This window comes from Thermobia domestica, chromosome 1 (genome assembly GCF_964235325.1).
Source record: "Thermobia domestica chromosome 1, izTheDome1.hap1.1, whole genome shotgun sequence".
In the NCBI taxonomy this organism is placed as follows: domain Eukaryota; kingdom Metazoa; phylum Arthropoda; class Insecta; order Zygentoma; family Lepismatidae; genus Thermobia; species Thermobia domestica.
In genome coordinates, this window is record NC_137454.1 from 64,368,504 (window position 1) to 64,388,097 (window position 19,594).

At 34.4% G+C, this 19,594-nt stretch overlaps 1 protein-coding gene across 1 annotated transcript in view; it reads left to right on the forward strand.

The window, feature by feature from the left end:
* Nucleotides 1-19,594, forward strand: part of LOC145685563 (uncharacterized) — a 160,805-nt gene that overhangs the window by 134,623 nt on the left and 6,588 nt on the right. The window contains exons 3-6 of the mRNA XM_081757958.1: nt 1,094-1,236; nt 6,661-6,844; nt 9,790-10,099; nt 13,725-13,900. Coding sequence (XP_081614084.1) covers nt 1,094-1,236; nt 6,661-6,844; nt 9,790-10,099; nt 13,725-13,900 — 813 coding nt within the window. The remainder of the gene's footprint in view (nt 1-1,093; nt 1,237-6,660; nt 6,845-9,789; nt 10,100-13,724; nt 13,901-19,594) is intronic.

The following is a 19,594-nucleotide window of genomic DNA, read 5'->3' on the forward strand; positions in this document are numbered from 1 at the left end:
GATAGGGATTCGAATTCCATTTCTGGCCTTGCCGCTCAGCGTTTTCCAAATAGCAATGCCAAATGTCATAGCGGCCGAATCGTAGGTATCAAGGTGTTGAGCTTCATTGAGTACAACACGAGATCTCGGGTGCTATGCATTGCAGTCAACATCACCAGTGGCCGTTATATCGGAGAAGTTCTGGAAGCCGAGGTCATACTCTTCTGGAGACAACTCCGGATGCCATATTCCAGCAGGGCAATACCCAATCACATGAAATCCGAGATATGCAAGTCTTCATTCAGAAACGACGGATACTCTGCTTTCCTAACCTGCACGATCACATGATGTTGCTAATCAAACATGTATAGAATATGGTTTTTCGACTACTTGTTCGTCCTGCATTTTCAGCATACAGTGGTGATATCTTGTGGGCTTGCATACAGAGAACGTGGCAGGTAATTGCTTAGGAACACATCCAACATCCGTTTGATTGAATACGACAGTGTATGAGGCTGCGATTACATCACTTGGAAGCTTCAATGAGTGCTATACAACGCTTTATCAAGATTAGAGATGTGCAGTTCTAAAATTGTGGTAATTTCTATATAGGTCTAGTCATATCACAAACTTATGATACAAATTTCATTCTACTCACAAGTTTTGTGTGTATGTGTGTGTGTGTGTGTGTTGCAGTTTTCACAAACAGCAATGTGTTTTCTTTGATAATTTACTTGAAGTAATCTGTCACGAAAGACTTAATTTAATTTGGATTTCCCCTGTAGCTTAGTGGCTAGAACGCTTGCTTTCAGTGGGTGCTTGCATGTTCGGTCAGCGCCTCAAATATATACCGATCAGATATTCCGTTCCCTGTTTAAGTCCAGCTTCATGATTTCAGGGTTGCGTACAATAAAATAACACTATCAATAAGTTTCCCATTTTCATATAATAATATTAGTTTGCTATGTCCTTAAACAATAAATTAATTTAGGCAATTTCACAATTACTTTCGTAACAGTGCTTTTACTGTCTATTGTTGCGCGTTATTCTCTCTTTTCTTTTCCACTAAATTATTTAGATAGCTAATGATTCAATAAATTGTGTTTTTCCACAGAGGTACGTAATCTCACAGGAACAACAGACTTCCGTTTCATCACTTTGAGGTGGGAGTATGATCTGCTAGCTCCTGATCTCTATGGGTTTGAAGTAACGTATTGTGAACTCCAAGCATGGGGCCCTCATCGTTGTAGAATAAAGGTAAGATTACGTCTACTTGATACTAAAGTAAGTTTCTTAAAAATTAAAAAAAAAAAAAAAATCTTAGAGGCGTACTTCACGCCAAAATAATTTTGTCTTATGTAGACTCTTTCCAGCCTTAGAACAAAGTAGACGTAAACAAAGCGAAATGTATTACTCCGTGGCTCACACGTGCTTCGGCAGCGAGAGACGTGAACAACAAGATCGTCTGCTTACTTACTGTCGTCGCATAATTTCCACAGTGTTAAGGCTACGGTTGGTTGGTAAATAATTAACGCACTGACACTATATTGGAAATATGTATTTTCTTAAATCCTTACATAAACGAGTTTACCGCTGTTCCTGTGTCCTCTTTTGTGTTTTATAACACAAGACGAAAATGGATTATTGTCACATATCGTCGCTATGAAACTCTGCATTCTGCTATAATTTAAATGAGTGGGGTAGGAGCGCGAACGCATACGCATGCGCAGTAAATACTATATGTCCAAATACGCGTGAGATTGAAATAAAGCTATGTCTGTTGTTAAATATTATATGCGTTTAGTATCACAAAATGCAGGATAAATTCAGTTATATTTATTTGAAATTATTATTTTAGTAAGGATTATGTTATGGTAGGATACTAGTACAGTGAGTCCAATAACCAATCACTGGTCATCAACTCACTAGTAGTCAGGTGGGTTTGTTTACATCTACTTTTTTCTAAGGCTGGAAAGAGAATAGTCATATTGCAGAAGAAGGCTTTTTGGAAGAAGTAAAGAGTATTGGGAAAAGGGAGCAATAAAGAATTACGCAAAAAGATATAAAATATTTCATGTTGAGTATTGTAATCAGTGTATGAGGCACAAACATGGTCGTTATGAAAGCGCGATAAAAGCAGCTAGAATCATTCAAAATGTTGGTATGCAGATTGAGTGAAGAAAACTACTTGTATGATCTGTATGGAAGGAAGCACTAATGGTAGCAAGGGTTCACGAGAGAAGTACAATATCAGGAATAGATTTAAAAAAAAAAAAAAGAAGAAGAAAAGAAATTGTCGTTTGAAATGTGGGGAAAAAATTAGAGATGTCGTAAAGAATGTAGCGGAAGGTAAAACAGGAAGGGTAGAAAATTTCAATTGATTGACGAAATTAAAAAGAGTAGTCTTTACTTCAAATCAGAAGGATTAGCTGACAACTGTAGCACGTGGAAGCTTTTGAATTTGCGGCAAGTGTCCTGCAATGTTAAGTACCGTCGATGAAATGTACTTGGATGTTTTGGTGTAGATGATTTTACGTGACACTGTCGAAAACCTACTGCGAAGCTATGTCGCCCTTGAAACGATATGAACCATTTTTTACCGCACGACTACGATGTATTTCCTCCTACACCCATTTTAATCGTGTTGAGCGCACAATACCAACACAGAGCTGAATAGCACCACCTTTCTGCCCACTTCCTGTCTTCTCTTGCCCGCCAGCCTCAAGGAGGTAGGTAGAAAGCACTAATTTCCGTAACGTCATAGTATGATTGTCTTGTACGTAAGGGTACGCGTTAAAAAAAAAAAAAAAAAAAAACTATTCTCTGAGGCAGTCTAAAGCGAGAAAGAGTCAAGCGAGAACAAGTGAACAGAAGGTAACATCAACCATCGTAACTTATGCTATGTTGCTAAATCTTTATGGATACCAATGAGTGTTGCATTACAATAGCTAAAAAAATTGTTCGATCGCTCCTCATTCCTGTACAGGAATAAGTATCCATATTTTTTTTTATTAATTATTGTTTTTTTTTGTGCTAATTGGAAGGGCATGTGACTTTGTGACTATATTACAGAGCCCCTCGTGTAGCATTGTTATTCCGACACGTATTATAGCTATATAGTTGTTCCGGCCCATCCTTTAGCCTGCTTATACTATAGGTTAAAATGGAACTTATAAACTATATCTATATATATATAGTATATATATAGATACTATATATATATAGTATATATATATAGTATATATATAGTATATAACTTTTTATAACTCATAAAAAGGCTTTTTTCTTAGTTTGCTCAACCACCACCTCACTCTCCATATCATGTTTATGCAACTAATCATGGATTACATAAGACAAGTTATAGTGCAGGTAGCGACATCTATCAGCGTGACTATGTTTGTTATTAATATTAGCCTGATCCTTAGATTGAGACATTTATCATTTATTATTAGAATAAATCAGGGCGCGAAAGCTTCAGTTGCCATTGATGACCAAATATTTTAGTTTGGGGATAGGCACTTAGCTTTCACTTCATTTCCAAAGTGCCAAATAGCGACTAAACTCTGATTTGAATAGTAGATTCAGAGCTATACTTTCATTTTAGCTTTACTATTCATACTATAGCTATCGAAATAACTCACAAAGTCAATATTGAGAAAAATTGGACATATGACATTTGTGCTCTCAAGATTCGGTCCGCCTTATGCAGAGTCGTTTTGACGTAAGATTGGCGTCACACTAAAAATCTGACTACTGCAGGAAACTTATGCTAGTCAAACTCTTTAGTATGGCACTAATCACGCGTCAAAACGACTCTGCATAAGGCCCGGTATGTTAATTTTAAATCATTGTGACTCATTTCTATCCCTATGCATTTGGGGGTAAGGTTTAGTAGGTATAAATATGAATCGCAACTGTATACGACCTAAAGGCATGGCAAGAATTATTAGCATAACTTCCGAGTAAACCGTAATTCCAAAACTTAATAAAGGCATGGAGAGCTTTTTTTTTTATTATTATTTTTCGGGAGGGATAGACGTTTTACAGATGATCAATAGACTGAAATAGTGTGACATCACATCGTTTCGGTGCCATGGTGATAGCCATTTTATTTTCTAAACAACAAATTGCCTAAAGAACAAAACACATAAATGCAAAGCGAAACCAGAGATGAACTATTTTTGAATTGCAAACATTAGAGTGAATGAAGTATTTATGTTTCTTTTTAAACATTTCTAATCAATGAAACTAAAACACAAAGAGAAAACAAATGTACTCATCTTGTTCATAATCAGATATTAACCTTAAATAATTCTGGGAAATTTTTGATTCATTAATATAGGTATCACAACATTGCGTACGAGAACATAATTAATGTTTAACAGTTGTTTAGAATATATGGGTGAATCTTTTATAATTGGATATTTTCTTATTGTACTGTTTCTAAATGCTTAAAAAAGAAAAGTTGATAGGGAATAAAAGAAAATATTTGACCAATATCCACTGATAGTCCGGATTGAAAATTTCCAAAGGCTTGTTTTTCCCATTTATTTTGTAATATTGCAGATACTAATATTGTGTACAAGTGGACATAAGAAAAGTAAATGTGCCAGTAGAATTAATATTGCTCTGAAAGATTTTTTCCTTTTAAAAATCGTATATTTTTACAGTTTTCCTTGTGCCGACAGTTTGTCAATTTGCACGTTAGAGAGTTTATATTGTGTATAATTGCTTCTTAAGGTGGATTACATGATAATAACTTTTACATTAATTATTTGATTTCTACCTTATCACTTAGAGATGTGGCGCTTTTAGAAATAAGTTCCTTAGTTATTAGTCTTTCTTTATGAATTTTCTTGATTTTATTCGTAGTTTCCATAAACGCATTTACATATTCTAAATCTATACTCTTTCCCACCAACTTTATTAGTCGTTAAAACATTTTATAATTGTAACTAAATTTACAACCGTTGTCCTTGTTTGTACTAAACTTTAAAGTACACCATTCCCTTCACGCGTTTGCATAGAAAAAAAACATGGCGATCACCATGGTAACGGAAAGGAGCTGACGTCATCACTATTTAAGTCTATTCTCAGTACTGCATGTCAGATAACAATCTATACCGAACTCCATCGTGACTGTATGATTAGCGCACACACCTTCGACACAAGACACCTGGTTTCGATTCCCGTTGGGAGATCATGTGGTTCGAATCCCACGTTAAGCTGCAGGTCCACGTCTCATATAGCTTAACTGCTGAAAGAGACGCTAAACGCAAAAAAATCGAACAACATTAACCCTTTCACAGAGGAAGTCGACTTTTGTCGACAGAACCAAATTTCCTCAACATGCGAATGTCGACTACAGTCGACGTGTTAAAATTTGTTTGTCCGTATCTTGGCTTTGTCGAGAGTAGTCGCCAAAGTTGTACCGTTCATTTTTGTTTGTGTTCTATTATTTTCGATAAACAATAGAAATCACACAGAAAACCTTTGGCGACTACAATCGACAAAACCAAGATACAGACAAATTTTAACACGTCGACTATAATCGACATTCGCAGGTTAGGGAAATTTTTTTCCGTCGCCTTCCACAGTGAAAGGGTTAAACGCAGAAAAATGTTGATCAATAATAATATCTATATGGAAGCCTATATGTAAAGACTATGAACATAATTTTATATTCGTGATACTGTCCTCGTATTTAATTTATCAGTATATACAAATACGTAATGAGCCCAAAGATAACAAATTGTTATTTTTGAAAATTTTGTTGGTATATGCTAGTTTAATTCTTTTTAATTAATTTTAATAATTATTTTTTAAGGTAGTTTAAAGTATTAAAAAACCCTTCCCTAAGCTAAACTCTCACTTTAAAAATGTGAATAACTTAAAGACAATGATTTTTTAATTTATTTGATTTTCAGTTTAGCTTTCCTTTCAGCAGCGAGGCTATATGAGACGTGAACTACAGCTTAAAGTGGAATCCGAACCATATGAGTCCCGCCGGTTAAAGACAATAAATGATTTTAAAAATTGTAGAAATGAGTCAGATAATAGCTATAAAACGCTATTACATGGACTAACAATTGTTTTCAAGACTCTACGTGTTGTGTATAAACTGGCTTCCCAATAATTAACGCGTCATAAACAAAGCATCCAAATTTCTGGCCCAAAATGAAAAGTTTGAAAAAGGTTATTATTAGTTTATTATATAACATTTTGTAGATATTACCTGGCTCCATTTCTACATTTTCGATGTTCATTAGTGTCTTCAAATTATTCACTAAATTTCAAAAAAGTATTGCTGAGCTTAGCTGGAGAGCCTTAACCAATTATTGTTTTTTTTTAACCTTAATTTTAATTTTAATTCTTTAACTACTTTAACTAATTTTCTGAAGCCAAAGTTCATGAATCATATTGCTCCCAAGATTGGCATACATGTTTACTATTTTTCAATATGATTGTAAATGCCAGTTCATTTTTTAAAGTGTTATTATTTTTGTAATTAAAAAGGAGTATTCATTGTTTGGATGTATAATATTTCTGAGCTAGACAAGCACAATTTAAATTTCCATATTACGAATATTGTCAGTGTCAGGTCAGAATTCCTTGCTGAGTATGTTCAAAGTGTCTTATCAGTATTTAAATGTTTTTTTTTTTTTTTCATTTCCTCCTCAGTCTATAGATGATTCTTCCGGAAATGAATTGGTATCGCCAACGTCCAGAGAGCGAGTCTATTCAGTCATTATTAGTGGACTGCGGATGTCCTCCAATTACACAATAGAAGTGCAACCAATAGCGGCAAAGAAACATCAAACTCATGTTGGACTTGGTCAAAAAATAATTCTCCAAACGAGAGGCTGTGAGTATATTGTTTTAATTTAATTATTTTCACATACTGTATAATTAAATGGAAAATCTATACAATATATATTATTTTGATGGAACTAAAAGGAAAAACTTTTCGAGCGATTTGTATTTCCAATAAATTAATGCAGCGATTCTCAATCTCATGAGGTGTGTCGCGAAATTTTTAGAATTTTTAAAATAAAATGTGCTGTACTCGAGGTCTATACAGGCCCGTACCCAGGAAGGTCTAGGGGAGCCGGGACCCCCTAAATTTTTACTGACCCCCTCTAAAATTTTCACAGTAGGCTTGCAAATGAACTATAATATGGGATGAACTATAATATTTTTGGATCGGGCCCCCCTAACTTTCACTGGACCCTCCCTACATTTTCGAGCTGGCTACGGGCCTGGGTCTATATAGACTGTATACAACATTTTATTTTTACCGTTCAAGCCTTCAATATTAAGTTAATTTTGAAATCTGTCAAAACCAAGAACTGTAGGCTCTACACTGCCTAAGCTAAATGTGTGTGCAGATGTAGCCGTTGAGTAAAGTGTATCTCAGTCACATATTATATGGGGTTTAATATCTACAAAAACGTATTTAACAAAACTAAAGCCTTCAGAAAAGTTATAAGGTAAATAAAATTTTAGTCTTACTAGAGAAGGTCGCGAGGTGTTATTCTGACTTCATATTGATACTATGCTTAATCGACTCGTTTTTACATATGAAACAATTTCGCAAACGGAGAAATCCTCGATCGGAAACGTGTTCGAATTACGAGCGTCCAAAGTTCAAAACTGAACAGATTTTGCAAAAGTTTGAAGTATCTTTATATATATATATATATATAGATAGATAGATAGATAGATAGATAGATACACGCTTCATTTTTGGTATCTGGGGGTTTTCTTGAGTGCCCATCACAGTAATGAGATCAAAACGTACGCATTTTGCAAGATAAGGACACTTATTATTGAGGAGGCGAAGGGTAATGGTGTTTTACAACTTGCAAATTGCCTTCTGTTTGGCACACAAGGTCGATAGGTTGACAAAATGTATTTGCCACCCCTATTCGACTGTATTGTCATTCAAATGGCAAATTCCTGTGTGGCCACCTTCAAATTGAACAATCACATTTGTCTCCGAAATGCTTGGCCGCGGAACTAACGTAAACGAGACTCCAAACCCAGTCGGCCTCTGTGAAAGACTGTGTTTTAATATCTCATCGCTAGCAATTTTTTTAAAAGATAATTTGTCAACGGATTTTAAAGTTGATTGTTGGAAAATAGTGACCGAAGTTCAGGGAATATTTTACGATAATCGGCGATAAATGTGGCCAAACAACAAACAATTGGCTAACGACAATGTATGCAAATATCGGTTTTCTCCAGATAAAAGCTACCTTTTTTCACAGCTTTGAGCACACATTCCCACTAATCATTTTCTTTTTTAATTTTTCGGCCTATTTTGTCGCTGAATATCTTCAAATATTTCCTGGAATTTGACCAATATTTTTCCATAATCGAACATGGCAAGCGACGATGTATTGCAACACCATCTTTCGCAATGCATAAGCCTAACCCGATAGGGTTCGCAGTACCGCTCAGGATAATTCCGCGGCCGACTGCTCTGGCGTTGCGATCAGTTTGAAGCGCCAATCCCGCGCGATTGACCACAAATGAAATGCCGGTGGTGTAAACTGATATTCGTATTCATTGTCAATGCCAGCCTGTGGTGGATAATTTATTTGGATTAATTTCATTTTAACAATAAACTGATTTTTGTTTTCCACATATGATATTATGTTGTGCGTCCTAGTGCATAATTTTTGTTGGACAGCTGATCTGGCCAAAACAACACATTGATGACAAAGACTTTTAAGAAAAGATTGGTCTCACTTCTATCTATAGAAGGGAAAGAACATCACAATATAGATTATCACAGGATTAATTCTGAATACCATGTCGTTCTTCATTGTATTTCGCAGGCTTGGCAAAGGATTTCGGAGACAATATATATCACTGTTCTATTTGAAGGTGGTCACACAGGAAAGTGATATTTGAATGATTATACAGTCGAATAAGGGTAGCAAATAAATTTTATTAGCTTATTGATGCTGTGTGCCAAACAGGAGGCAATTTGCAAGTTGTAAGACGCCATTACCCTTCACTCCCTCTCCAATAAGTGCCCTTATCTTGCAAATTGCGCGTGTTTTTACTTCACCATTATGTTGGGTACCCAAGAAAACCCCTCGATACTAAAAGCGACACGTCTATCTCAAAAAGTGGTAACTTCAAACTATTCTCAAAATCTGTTCAATTTTGAACTTTGAACACCCGCAATTCAAACACTTCCGATCGAGAATTTCTCCGTTTGCGTAATAGTTTCATAACTAAAAACGAGTCGATTGAGCATAGTATCGATATGAAGTCAGAGTAACACCTCGCGACCTTCCCTAGTTAGTCTTTTTTTTTAACATTATAAACTAAATACCATTTACAACTGATTTTATAAAAAGAACGAAGTTCTCAATCTAATCCGGTTATGTTCTGGGTATGATCAAGCATAACTTTGACATGGGTCCAAAGATTTTTATTTTATTTATTTATTTATTTGCTTGATAGAGTATACTCTTGGTGGTCCCATATAAATTTCTTTAGGATCTGAGAGTAATCTCTGGAACTAGACTATGAAACACCTCAATGGATGCTGGATTAACTATGACAAGGTAACATGCTAATAGGCAATCATATATTCTTTAGCGTGACTAGGGTTGCATAAGAACACGAGATTTGTAGTATAAAGTTTCGGAACACTTTCATATAACATTATACTTGCTCTGTTTCATGTAACATTTTAAACGAGTGGGTTACGTGTATGAAACCTTAAGATTTTTTAAAATAAAAGTTTTATAATTATTGTTCATTTCAATTAATTTAAAATCTCTTTTGTAGTTTCTGCGAAAGCAACCCTATGCTTACCACACGCAAGCGAAATTGAAGTGGAGACGGGCCCTAATTTTGGAGGACGGATAGCTGTTGAATATGGCGAGGAAGAGAGATGTGCTGTTGATGGCGATCCAAACAGTCCTCGATCTATTTACACACTTCGGATCAATCATCGTCTGTGTGGCAGTCATGTCAACGAGACAACAGTAGCCACTTTTGTATTGGTTCAAGAAAATCTTCCAATTCTCACTCACAGTACTCGACGGTTCCTGGTTCTTTGTTCATACCACCCAGAAACGTTAACAGTTAGAGCAGGGTACGTACTAAATATGCATTTTTGGCTTGTAAGATGTAAGAATTAGCAACTTCAATAATGTATAACTTTATTATTATCATAAAAAAATTACCAAAGGGTATTCTTTATGTTTCTTTGTATTTTTTAAAAAATCGTTTGGTTTATTACTTTCCCTCATTTCTACTTGTAAATGTTTCATTGTGTATGCATTTCATTTATGTCATCAGATTTATTTTAGATTATACAAAGAGATCCTTATTCTTAGCGCAGTTTTGATTTTTAAACGTCAGTGATAGTTCGGGTAGAACTGAACCAGAAAACGGTATTTTTAAAAATGTAGCTGAACTGTAGTTTCTTTACAAAAATAACTAGAGATTTGTCAGTTACGGAAGAAGTGTGTCCATCATGGATTTTAGAAAACCGTTGTTAGTAAGTATTTGTACACTGTAATACTAATTAGAATATTGTGTTTGTGTGTGCGTCTATGAAAATTTTTACTTAGTCTGAACCCAGACTTTAATGGTTTATAACTTAGGAAACCAAAGATCTGCACAGGAAAATACTTCGCATGCCTTCTACACAAAGCAAAGTCAATCTCCAAGATAAGTTTTTTTCAAAATGAAATGAAATATTTCAATTTTGATCTCATGGTTATGCCGTGTAGGAGGCGATGATGGTGGAAAATGAATGAAATGGCGGAATGATGTAAATGAAAGGAAACGGGAAAATTCCGAGAAAACCCATTAACACTTGATTCCTCACCACAAGGCGCGAACTGGGATCGAGCCAGGGACCCTACGCACCAAAGGTGAGCACTCTACCACTGAGCCACCGCTCTCCCCTCCTACGTTTTGGTCAAGATTGATGAGTTGTGTAGAGGACATATGATATACTATCCTAATGATTAACTTTTTAAAGAGAAAAAAATCAAACGAAGGCCGAAAACAAAGAACGTATTGTACAAAACGTTGCAATACAAACTTATACATACTCAACATGCCTTTTAAATTATCTATTAAGTTAATTTACGTCAAATTTGACATTTTAGGGGTAATTTCTTATACAATTTTATCAAAATTTCTAGCAACATTTTAAGAAATCAGTTAACTATAAGGAAGTTTTTCCATTGCGGAAAAACTTTCTTTCATTTATTTTTTAAGCAAATCTTTACATTGCATTTATGACATTGTTAATTAGCCGTTTTATTATTTATTTTCTTGCTAGCTGCAAGCACACGTCGTTATCAGGTCTTAATTCAAAACATCACTTAAAAGAGAGGAAAATAATATTTTTACTCCATTCCCCTGTATTTATCATGGGGTGTTATGTAATCCCTTACAACAATGGTGTAATGGGGTTGTATATACACAAGGAGTTCATAGACACTGTGAGAAACGTGCATAGTTTTTGTATCCATTTTCATCCCCAAATCCGATTCCCCGAGCCGAAAATCGAAAATGGGCTTTGTACAGAATTAGATCTATTTCTGTATATATATATAATATATGTGTATGTGTGTGTGTGTGTGTGTGTAAGTATGTATCCCTTAAATTAAGGTTTAATAACAGGTTTATTATTATTTTCGAAAGTTCGACTAACATAAGTCCAACTTCTAGCTTTGATGATACATTCGTAAATCAAAGGCCTCAATGGCATAATATTTTATATGCTTATTATACTCGTCAAGACTTACCAACATGCCAAATCTGGATGAAAATAAAATTAATAGAATCATCATCTGATATATATATTGATTTCTACCGTTTTGCAGAAAATTTGGATTGTTTTATTGTATCAATTTAAAATAAGCTTCGGTTTATTTTAAAAATTTACTGTTAACCATTACAATTCTAAACGAATCAATTATTGTTTCAAAAGTATTATAACAGACTGTAATAAATATTATTTGAAACTTAAAATTTTTGATGCATGAAATTTCACTACTTTTTATTATTTATTTATTTAAACTAATGTATTCTAAATGAAGGTTACAGATGGTCGTGAAACTTTTAGTTTAAAGTCACATAGTTATATCATTTAGGCTAACGAAGACGGATAAGTAATAAAAGTGATAAGTGCAGTTTTTTTTTTGTTTTCCCACTGGGAATCGAACCCAGGGCCACATGCATCCAAGGCACACACGCTAGCCACTAGACCAGCGGTAAGAACATAAAAATGTTTAGGAAGGAAAATTAGTAGTGTTCTATAGTTGAACTCAAATCCATAATAGCAATAAGAAGAAAATTTCTCTGGCATTATTATTAGACCAAGAAATCTCTCTACACAAATTTTTGAATGAAAAACTTCAAAACGGGACTTGGCCTTAATCAGGTGAAATTGTTTTTCTCTTCAACATGTACCATCTTTGAATCACAACAATATAAAATATGGAAAAATGTCATCAAATTAATGATGTTTGTTACAATTGAAGCGCTTAGATGATGAAGGTGTTATGTTACATTTTTTTTTTTTGAAACGTTGCTTTCTGGCGGTTCATGCACATATTATATGTTAGTCATGCTACGTAACACATCATTTAGTGAATCCTCGTCTCAGTGCAGGGATTTAGAAACAATCAAGGTGGGTATGTTAGCAGACAAAGTTGTGAAAGTCAATTTTACAGAAATGTACAATTTGTTACATACCACCTTTATTCTCTAATCACTTCAATTCTTAAGTGTCCTAGTTTCCAAACAGTTTAAGATCAAAGCTGCACTAAGATATATGGGACACTGTGTTGGGCCAACCAGTTGAATAAAAAAAAAAAATAATTGAGTTCTCTTATCATTCAATGTATGGAACAAATATGAAAAATTTATGTATGGGTCTGTATATCTCTCTGTTTCACGAAAACTTTCGTGTATAATGTATATATCGGCCAAGAATAAGAGCGTAAATTGAACCCCACATGGAAGTTGGTCCATAGTGAAATGTTGATCAAATTCATTTATTGCCTTGAAACGTGGCATATGTGTTCTATGGGGCTGAAATGTGGAACATTTATACATAAGAAAATAATAATAGTAATAATAAAATATTAAATGAGTTTAGAGTTTTGCAAAATGAAATAGAGTGGCTCCGCGTAGCGTAGTCGCTAATGCTCTCGCCTTCTGTGCGAGCGGTCCCGGGTTCTTTCCCCGGATAGTGTGCTTTCCCCGGATAGTGTGCTCACCGAGGGACGTCATCCCTCATACGTGACGGACTAAATGATCATAGATGCCAGAAATCTCAAATCCTATATCCTAAAATAAAGTAAAATATGTAGGAAAGAAAATATTTAATTCAGAATGCTGCTGAACGTCTAAAGAAAAAATTCCTTTACTCACGTCTGCTGTGTATAATACCATAGTACAGGTCTTACTATGTAGTACAGGGCAATGAAATACAAACACACAGACATCTATGGATCCTCTCCGAAGTGAAAAAGAATCAAGAAAATAATAAGCCCATACTTTGTTGATCATGGTTTTTCTGAATAATTTCTACGTTTTGTAGACGATTTTTCAGCTTTCGCAGTGGATATATTTCAAACACTCATATTTAATGAATCAACTCCATGATAAGAAACATACAATCAATTTTCAGACAACTATTATTTCATCATTTAAAATATGTAGTTTTATTTAAAAGTTCTTCGTTTTTTCAGGATAAATCTTCCATCTGATCCAAAAGATTTACCTGACAACCATGTGGACAGGTTACGACCGGAAGTTATATCTTATGACACAGATCAAGAGAGTACGGCAAACGATGTTCAAGTGTCCAGACTTCTTCAGAATCAGCCTCAGTTAATTGATTCACGATTAACTGAACACTTCAAAGGTAAATTTAAAAATACAAAGTATATATTTTATTCTGTAAAACATGTAGTATCTCTTTTGCACTGTAAATAGCAGAAGAAATACCATCTAGCGCAATGCAACAAAACTCAAATCTAAATTACGATTTTTGCCCTAAAATTAGATAACATAACAAAATAATTTTGAACGTAACTATAGTTAATTGATAAAATATTTAAGTTACTAGTTATTCTATTATTCCGTTAATTAATTTGTCAAACAAATAAGGTTCTAACACACTTTTTGACCTTGCAGTTGTAAGGTTGGTTTAGTTCATTTCGGGACAAGTTTCGCCTATTCAAGATTCGCCTAATATCTTCCAGCTATGCAGATGTCAATCAAAGCGATGATACAGGGTTAATTTTCTTATTAGGCGAAAGTTGAACTTTTTTTAAAAAACTTGGTTTAGCTCGCATACGTTGGTAGTCCTGCACCTCATTACTAGTTAACATTTTCTCGTGAAACTATTTTCGCGCTCTTATTAAATAGTCCAGTATGTAGGGGAAAATTTTGACAAACCCAGCTTAATAAAACTTGCAGAATAGTTTCTTTTCATCATCAAGTATAGTAATATTCTAAAAGGAAGTTCCGAACACCCCTCTTCAGATTCATCCAATATGGCTGCAATATCCAGTTTAGCCGCCACCGTCTATAGAACAATCATGTTTCACTTAATTACGTACCTTAGGTTCAGCTCTACGGTCTTGGAACTTATAACAAAATATTTTGTAAATAAAATTTCCTTTGTTTGATATATAATTCATCTCTGTAGGTCAGGTAGATATAAAGTTACAACTGATAGAGTAAGCTTGTGTCGCTTAATCTTATACCTAAGTTTCTTTCAAGCGTATTTTTCTGATTTCCTTATTTTTTATTACGTATAATATTTATATAAGTAAAAATAAAGAAACTATGCCAACATGCCATAATTACAATTGATATATACAAAATATGGTAAATTTCAAAATAATGGGGTATTATATGGAAATTTATGTAAACTTATTTAGGAAAATAGTCCGTAGAAAAACGTTATTTAACCCATCCCTGACACGGTGCACTGCTGGAACATAAACGATACATTTGGATTTAAACAGGTCTACTGCTGCTTCAGATGAAAAAAGTCGTTGAAATAATGAGTTTTAAGGAAAGCGTTTATATTTTAGTAATTTAAGTTTCATATAATAAATTCTGCTTCTTTCAGAACAGGAAAGGTACCCATTACACTGAGAAACTATAAAGAAAAAGAAAGAAATAGGTGCGAAAGATTCATAAAAAATAACATAATTCGAGGGTAGTTCAACACAAAGATAACGCTCACATGTCACTTTCATTCTGTTGCTTTATGATTCCCAAAATGTGATTTCCCTACAATTAATGCACATGTCTAAGTAAAAGAATCTCGAACATGAACACTTGGACTTAGTAAGTGAGAGTTTTACATTTGCAATACAACACTTCAGAAAATAATTTGGTGCTGGCATGTCAAAACAAGTAATTGGGTAGCATTCTTCATTTTCTCCTCCGATTCCCAATTAATTGCTGGAATATCTTGCTCCAGCCAAGTTTGCTCCTGATGGTACACCTACAATACTTGTCGCCTGTTCGTACTTGTTCTTTCGGGTAAAACTGAGAGATGAATAACTGGTGTGAAGTATGTTTTCTGCATGTGAAATATCGACAGAAAGCCAGTGCGTTACCATCATGCAATGTATAAAAGTGTAATTGGAAATGTTATACCACTTTTACTGGTTCTTCAGGATTTATTGTATATTTGTTGAATATACTGACAACCTGTTGCAATTGAGTGTCTATTTCTAACAAGTTTTCTTTTTCTCGAACAGAGACAAAGTCGTGTCATTTCCTGAAAATTCATGTAAAAATAATAGCACATCATCCATGTTTCATGTATTCCATGTATTTAAACATTTTGTCTGGTTGATGAAATCTGAATTCTTTACGAAACAGTTTGAAAAAATTCAGAAAAATACGCTTGAAAGAAACAGATACAAGATTAACTGACACAAACCTACTCTATGAATGGACACAAGCGTACAATAACAGTAGAAACAGGGCGGCTAATCGAGCGGAAGGATGCCATTCCAAAATAAAAGCGGGGAATCCACATTTGAAAATCTACAGATTTATAGATCTTTTGAAACAGGAGCAAGCAGAAAATGAAATAACAATGTATCAACTCCAGATGGGACACGTCAAGGTAAGCAAAATTGTGCCGCCTTAATCGACGTATTGGGGAACCAAAAAGAAGGCTTGAATCACGAGAAATAGACATAATGCAATACGTTGATGCAGTGTCTTACTGCGTTTCATTTACTTGTGACTAGTGATTCTTGGTGCTTTGTTTATTTTATGATTTATGCACTCTCATAGGATTTCTTTCACTTCATTTTATGTTTTCTGTAAAACATTTTGTAACTTCATGTAACATTATCACAGCTCGATGTCAAGCGTATACTATCTATTTATATACCGTAATTGTGCTTATACTGTTTTAATATGTATTTTATATATATATATATATATATATATATATATATATATATATATATATATATATATATATATATATATATATATATATATATATATATATATATAAGGCTATTCAAAAAGAAAGAACAGATTTCAAACATCTATTTCTTCCAAACTACAAAAGATAGAAACATGATTCGAACGTTACTTGATTAAGAAAAGTTTACAATTTATTGTTAGTAATTATGGTGTGCATTCAATATGAGCACCATGTGTTACACGGCAAATGTCAAAACGGTGGCTCATTTCTTGCCATACACGAATCAGCTGGTCTCTAGTTATCGAATTCACAGCTTCAACAATTCGATGTCGTAGACCTTCAAGAGAGTCAGGCATAGAAGGGACAAAAACACGGTCTTTTACGTAACCCCATAGATAAAAATCACACGGAGTGAGATCTGGAGATCTGGGAGGCCACCGGCGCTAAAATTGATCTTCTGCTCCTTCTCTTCCGTTCCAACGTCCTGGAATGGTGTCATTCAAGTAACGTTGAACGTGGTTAGAGAAATGAGGCGGGTCACCATCTTGCATGAAGATGAAGTCATCTGAATCATCTTCAAGTTGGGGAAATAACCAGTTTTGAAGCATGTCAAGATAGGTTAATCCTGTCACAGTTTTCTCCATGAAGAAGAAAGGCCCATAAACTTCGGTTACAGATATCGCACAGAAGACGTTCATCTTTGGTGAATCTCTTTCATGTTGAATACCTGCTGCAGGATTTTTACTTGCCCAAATTCTAACGTTATGGCGATTAACTTTACCAGAAAGATGAAAAGTGGATTCATCGGAAAAAATTAATCGTTGAGCAAAATTGTCTTCTTCCATATCACCTAACATGCTAATGCAAAATTCGTGTCTTTTGTTGTGGTCGTCAGGATGCAATGCTTGCAATAACTGCAGTTTATATGGCTTCATATGCAGACGATGTTTTAGAACTCGTCATACCGTTGGTTGAGGAATGTTAAATTCTTTGCTTGCTCGTGATGTGGATTTCTTTGGGCTCCTTTCGTAAAGTGTACCAATACGCTCGACATTCTCGTTCGATGTGCGTGGACGTTCCGTGCTTTTTCCTTTGCAGATGCAAACATCTTCTACGAATTTCCGATGCCACTCGTAAATTTGCTTATGATTCGGCGATTGTTTATTAAATTGACGGCGAAATGCTCGCTGAAATGTAACAATGGACTCAAGTTTTGCCAATTGTAGCACACAAAAAGACTTCTCCTGTGGTGACGCCGCTATTTCACTACAGACAACAACAAACAACAGCGCCAATGCGGCCGTGATTGGAACTTCTATCCGGGCTGTTTAAATTGTAAACTTTTCTTAATCAAGTAACGTTCGAATCATGTTTCTATCTTTTGAAGTTTGGAAGAAATAAATGTTTAAAATCTGTTCTTATATATAAACGAAACATATATCTGTTCTTATATATATATATATAAGCGATATATATATATAAACTACAAATTTTTGTGTCATTTTTTGCCAGCACTACCAACTTAATATCGCATTAGGCAAATCTTGAAAGGCGAATCTTGATTTTAAGATTCGCCTACCTTTCTCTTGAATTAATATCTAGGTTGTTAGGCGAATCTTGAATAGGCAAAAATTGAAGTCACCTGTTGAAACGCAAAGAACACTCAATGTTTTACAATTTTTTCTTACCTCTCTGTCGTTGATCCCATTCAGTGGAAGCTTTCGACGTTGATATGTGTCTTCTTCAGGTGCGACGTGAAAGTGAGGGAAAACAGTATTTTATTAAATGGAATTTTAAATGTACTGCCCGCTCCCGAATCCACTCTATCAGTTTTGAATATTCTTTTACTATTGAAAAGTATGTTTTATACTGGATGATAAAAGACTATATATTACTTGTATAACGCTTGAATTCCTGAGAACTGAGTTTTCACATACAGTACCTTGCTGCACATATAATTGTTGTTTAGACAGCCGGGAGAAATCGGTGGATTAATCGAGAAGCAGAATGGTACTACGTGAATGCTTATGAAATATGTTAGGTCTCGTTCCAATTTATGTAATTATATTACTGTTGTTCTCAATATTGCAACTTTTGTATGTAGAGCTCCCTCGTGGCTAAGCGGTTAGCGTACTTGCCTTTGGCGTGGGAGACCCGGGTTCGATTCCCGGCGGGAGCTCATGTGGTTCGGATTCCACGTTAATCAGTAGGTCCACGTCTCATATAGCCTCGCTGCTGAAAGGGACGCTAAACTAAAAATCAACTTAACTCAACTTTTGTATGTCGAAATGTTGATTGAATCATCTTAATTAAAAAGTCATTTTTTTTTTCTTATTAATATTTCTTAAAAATGCGTTTGTTGAAGTGAAGTTGTTTAATTGGTGTAACATTCAAACACTTATGTCTCTTGACTAATTTTATTAGCAAAATAAAATAATACGGACAGGTAAAAATATTTCTGACGAGAGAACATTACAGGTACCATGGATTGCTTTGAAATAATAATATACCAAGCTTACTTATATTTATACTATATTTTCCGAAATTCTTTAGATTTATTCATGTTTATTAATATTCATTCTAATATACAAGTAACTACAGTGAAGCACAATCAATAAAGACAAAATAATGGGTGGTACAGGATTGCTAATTTACTTTAAAATGCATGAGAAAGCGATTCAAGTTTCGGAAAAGGATTTACCAAATTCTTTCAAATTTAAATATCCGTTTTTGAGATTCATAGTTCTGCAGAGCAATTGCGCATGTTCTAAACAAGGAACATTATTGTTAGAAAGATAAAAGGAAGTAAAGTAATTTCTTAAAATTTTCTGTTTACCTCTCTGGGATTTATTTCCGTTTACATAAAGCTTTCAACAACTATCGTCTTGAGTAGGATGTGAAAATGACAGAAAAGAACATCTTATTTAAGAACTATTTAGACTACGTAATTAAATATAATTAACATTAATCTGTACGGATCTTCCCATTCTACCTGAAGATAAGATTAAATTAAAAAAAAAAAAATACACCACAAAGTGCTGAGAGTTAGTAGGTTGAACAGAAAGACACCATACAGATTACTGCAAATATACTCAACTAACGTAGTTAAAAAATGTTCTTTCAATAAAATGCCCTTTTCTGTTACCT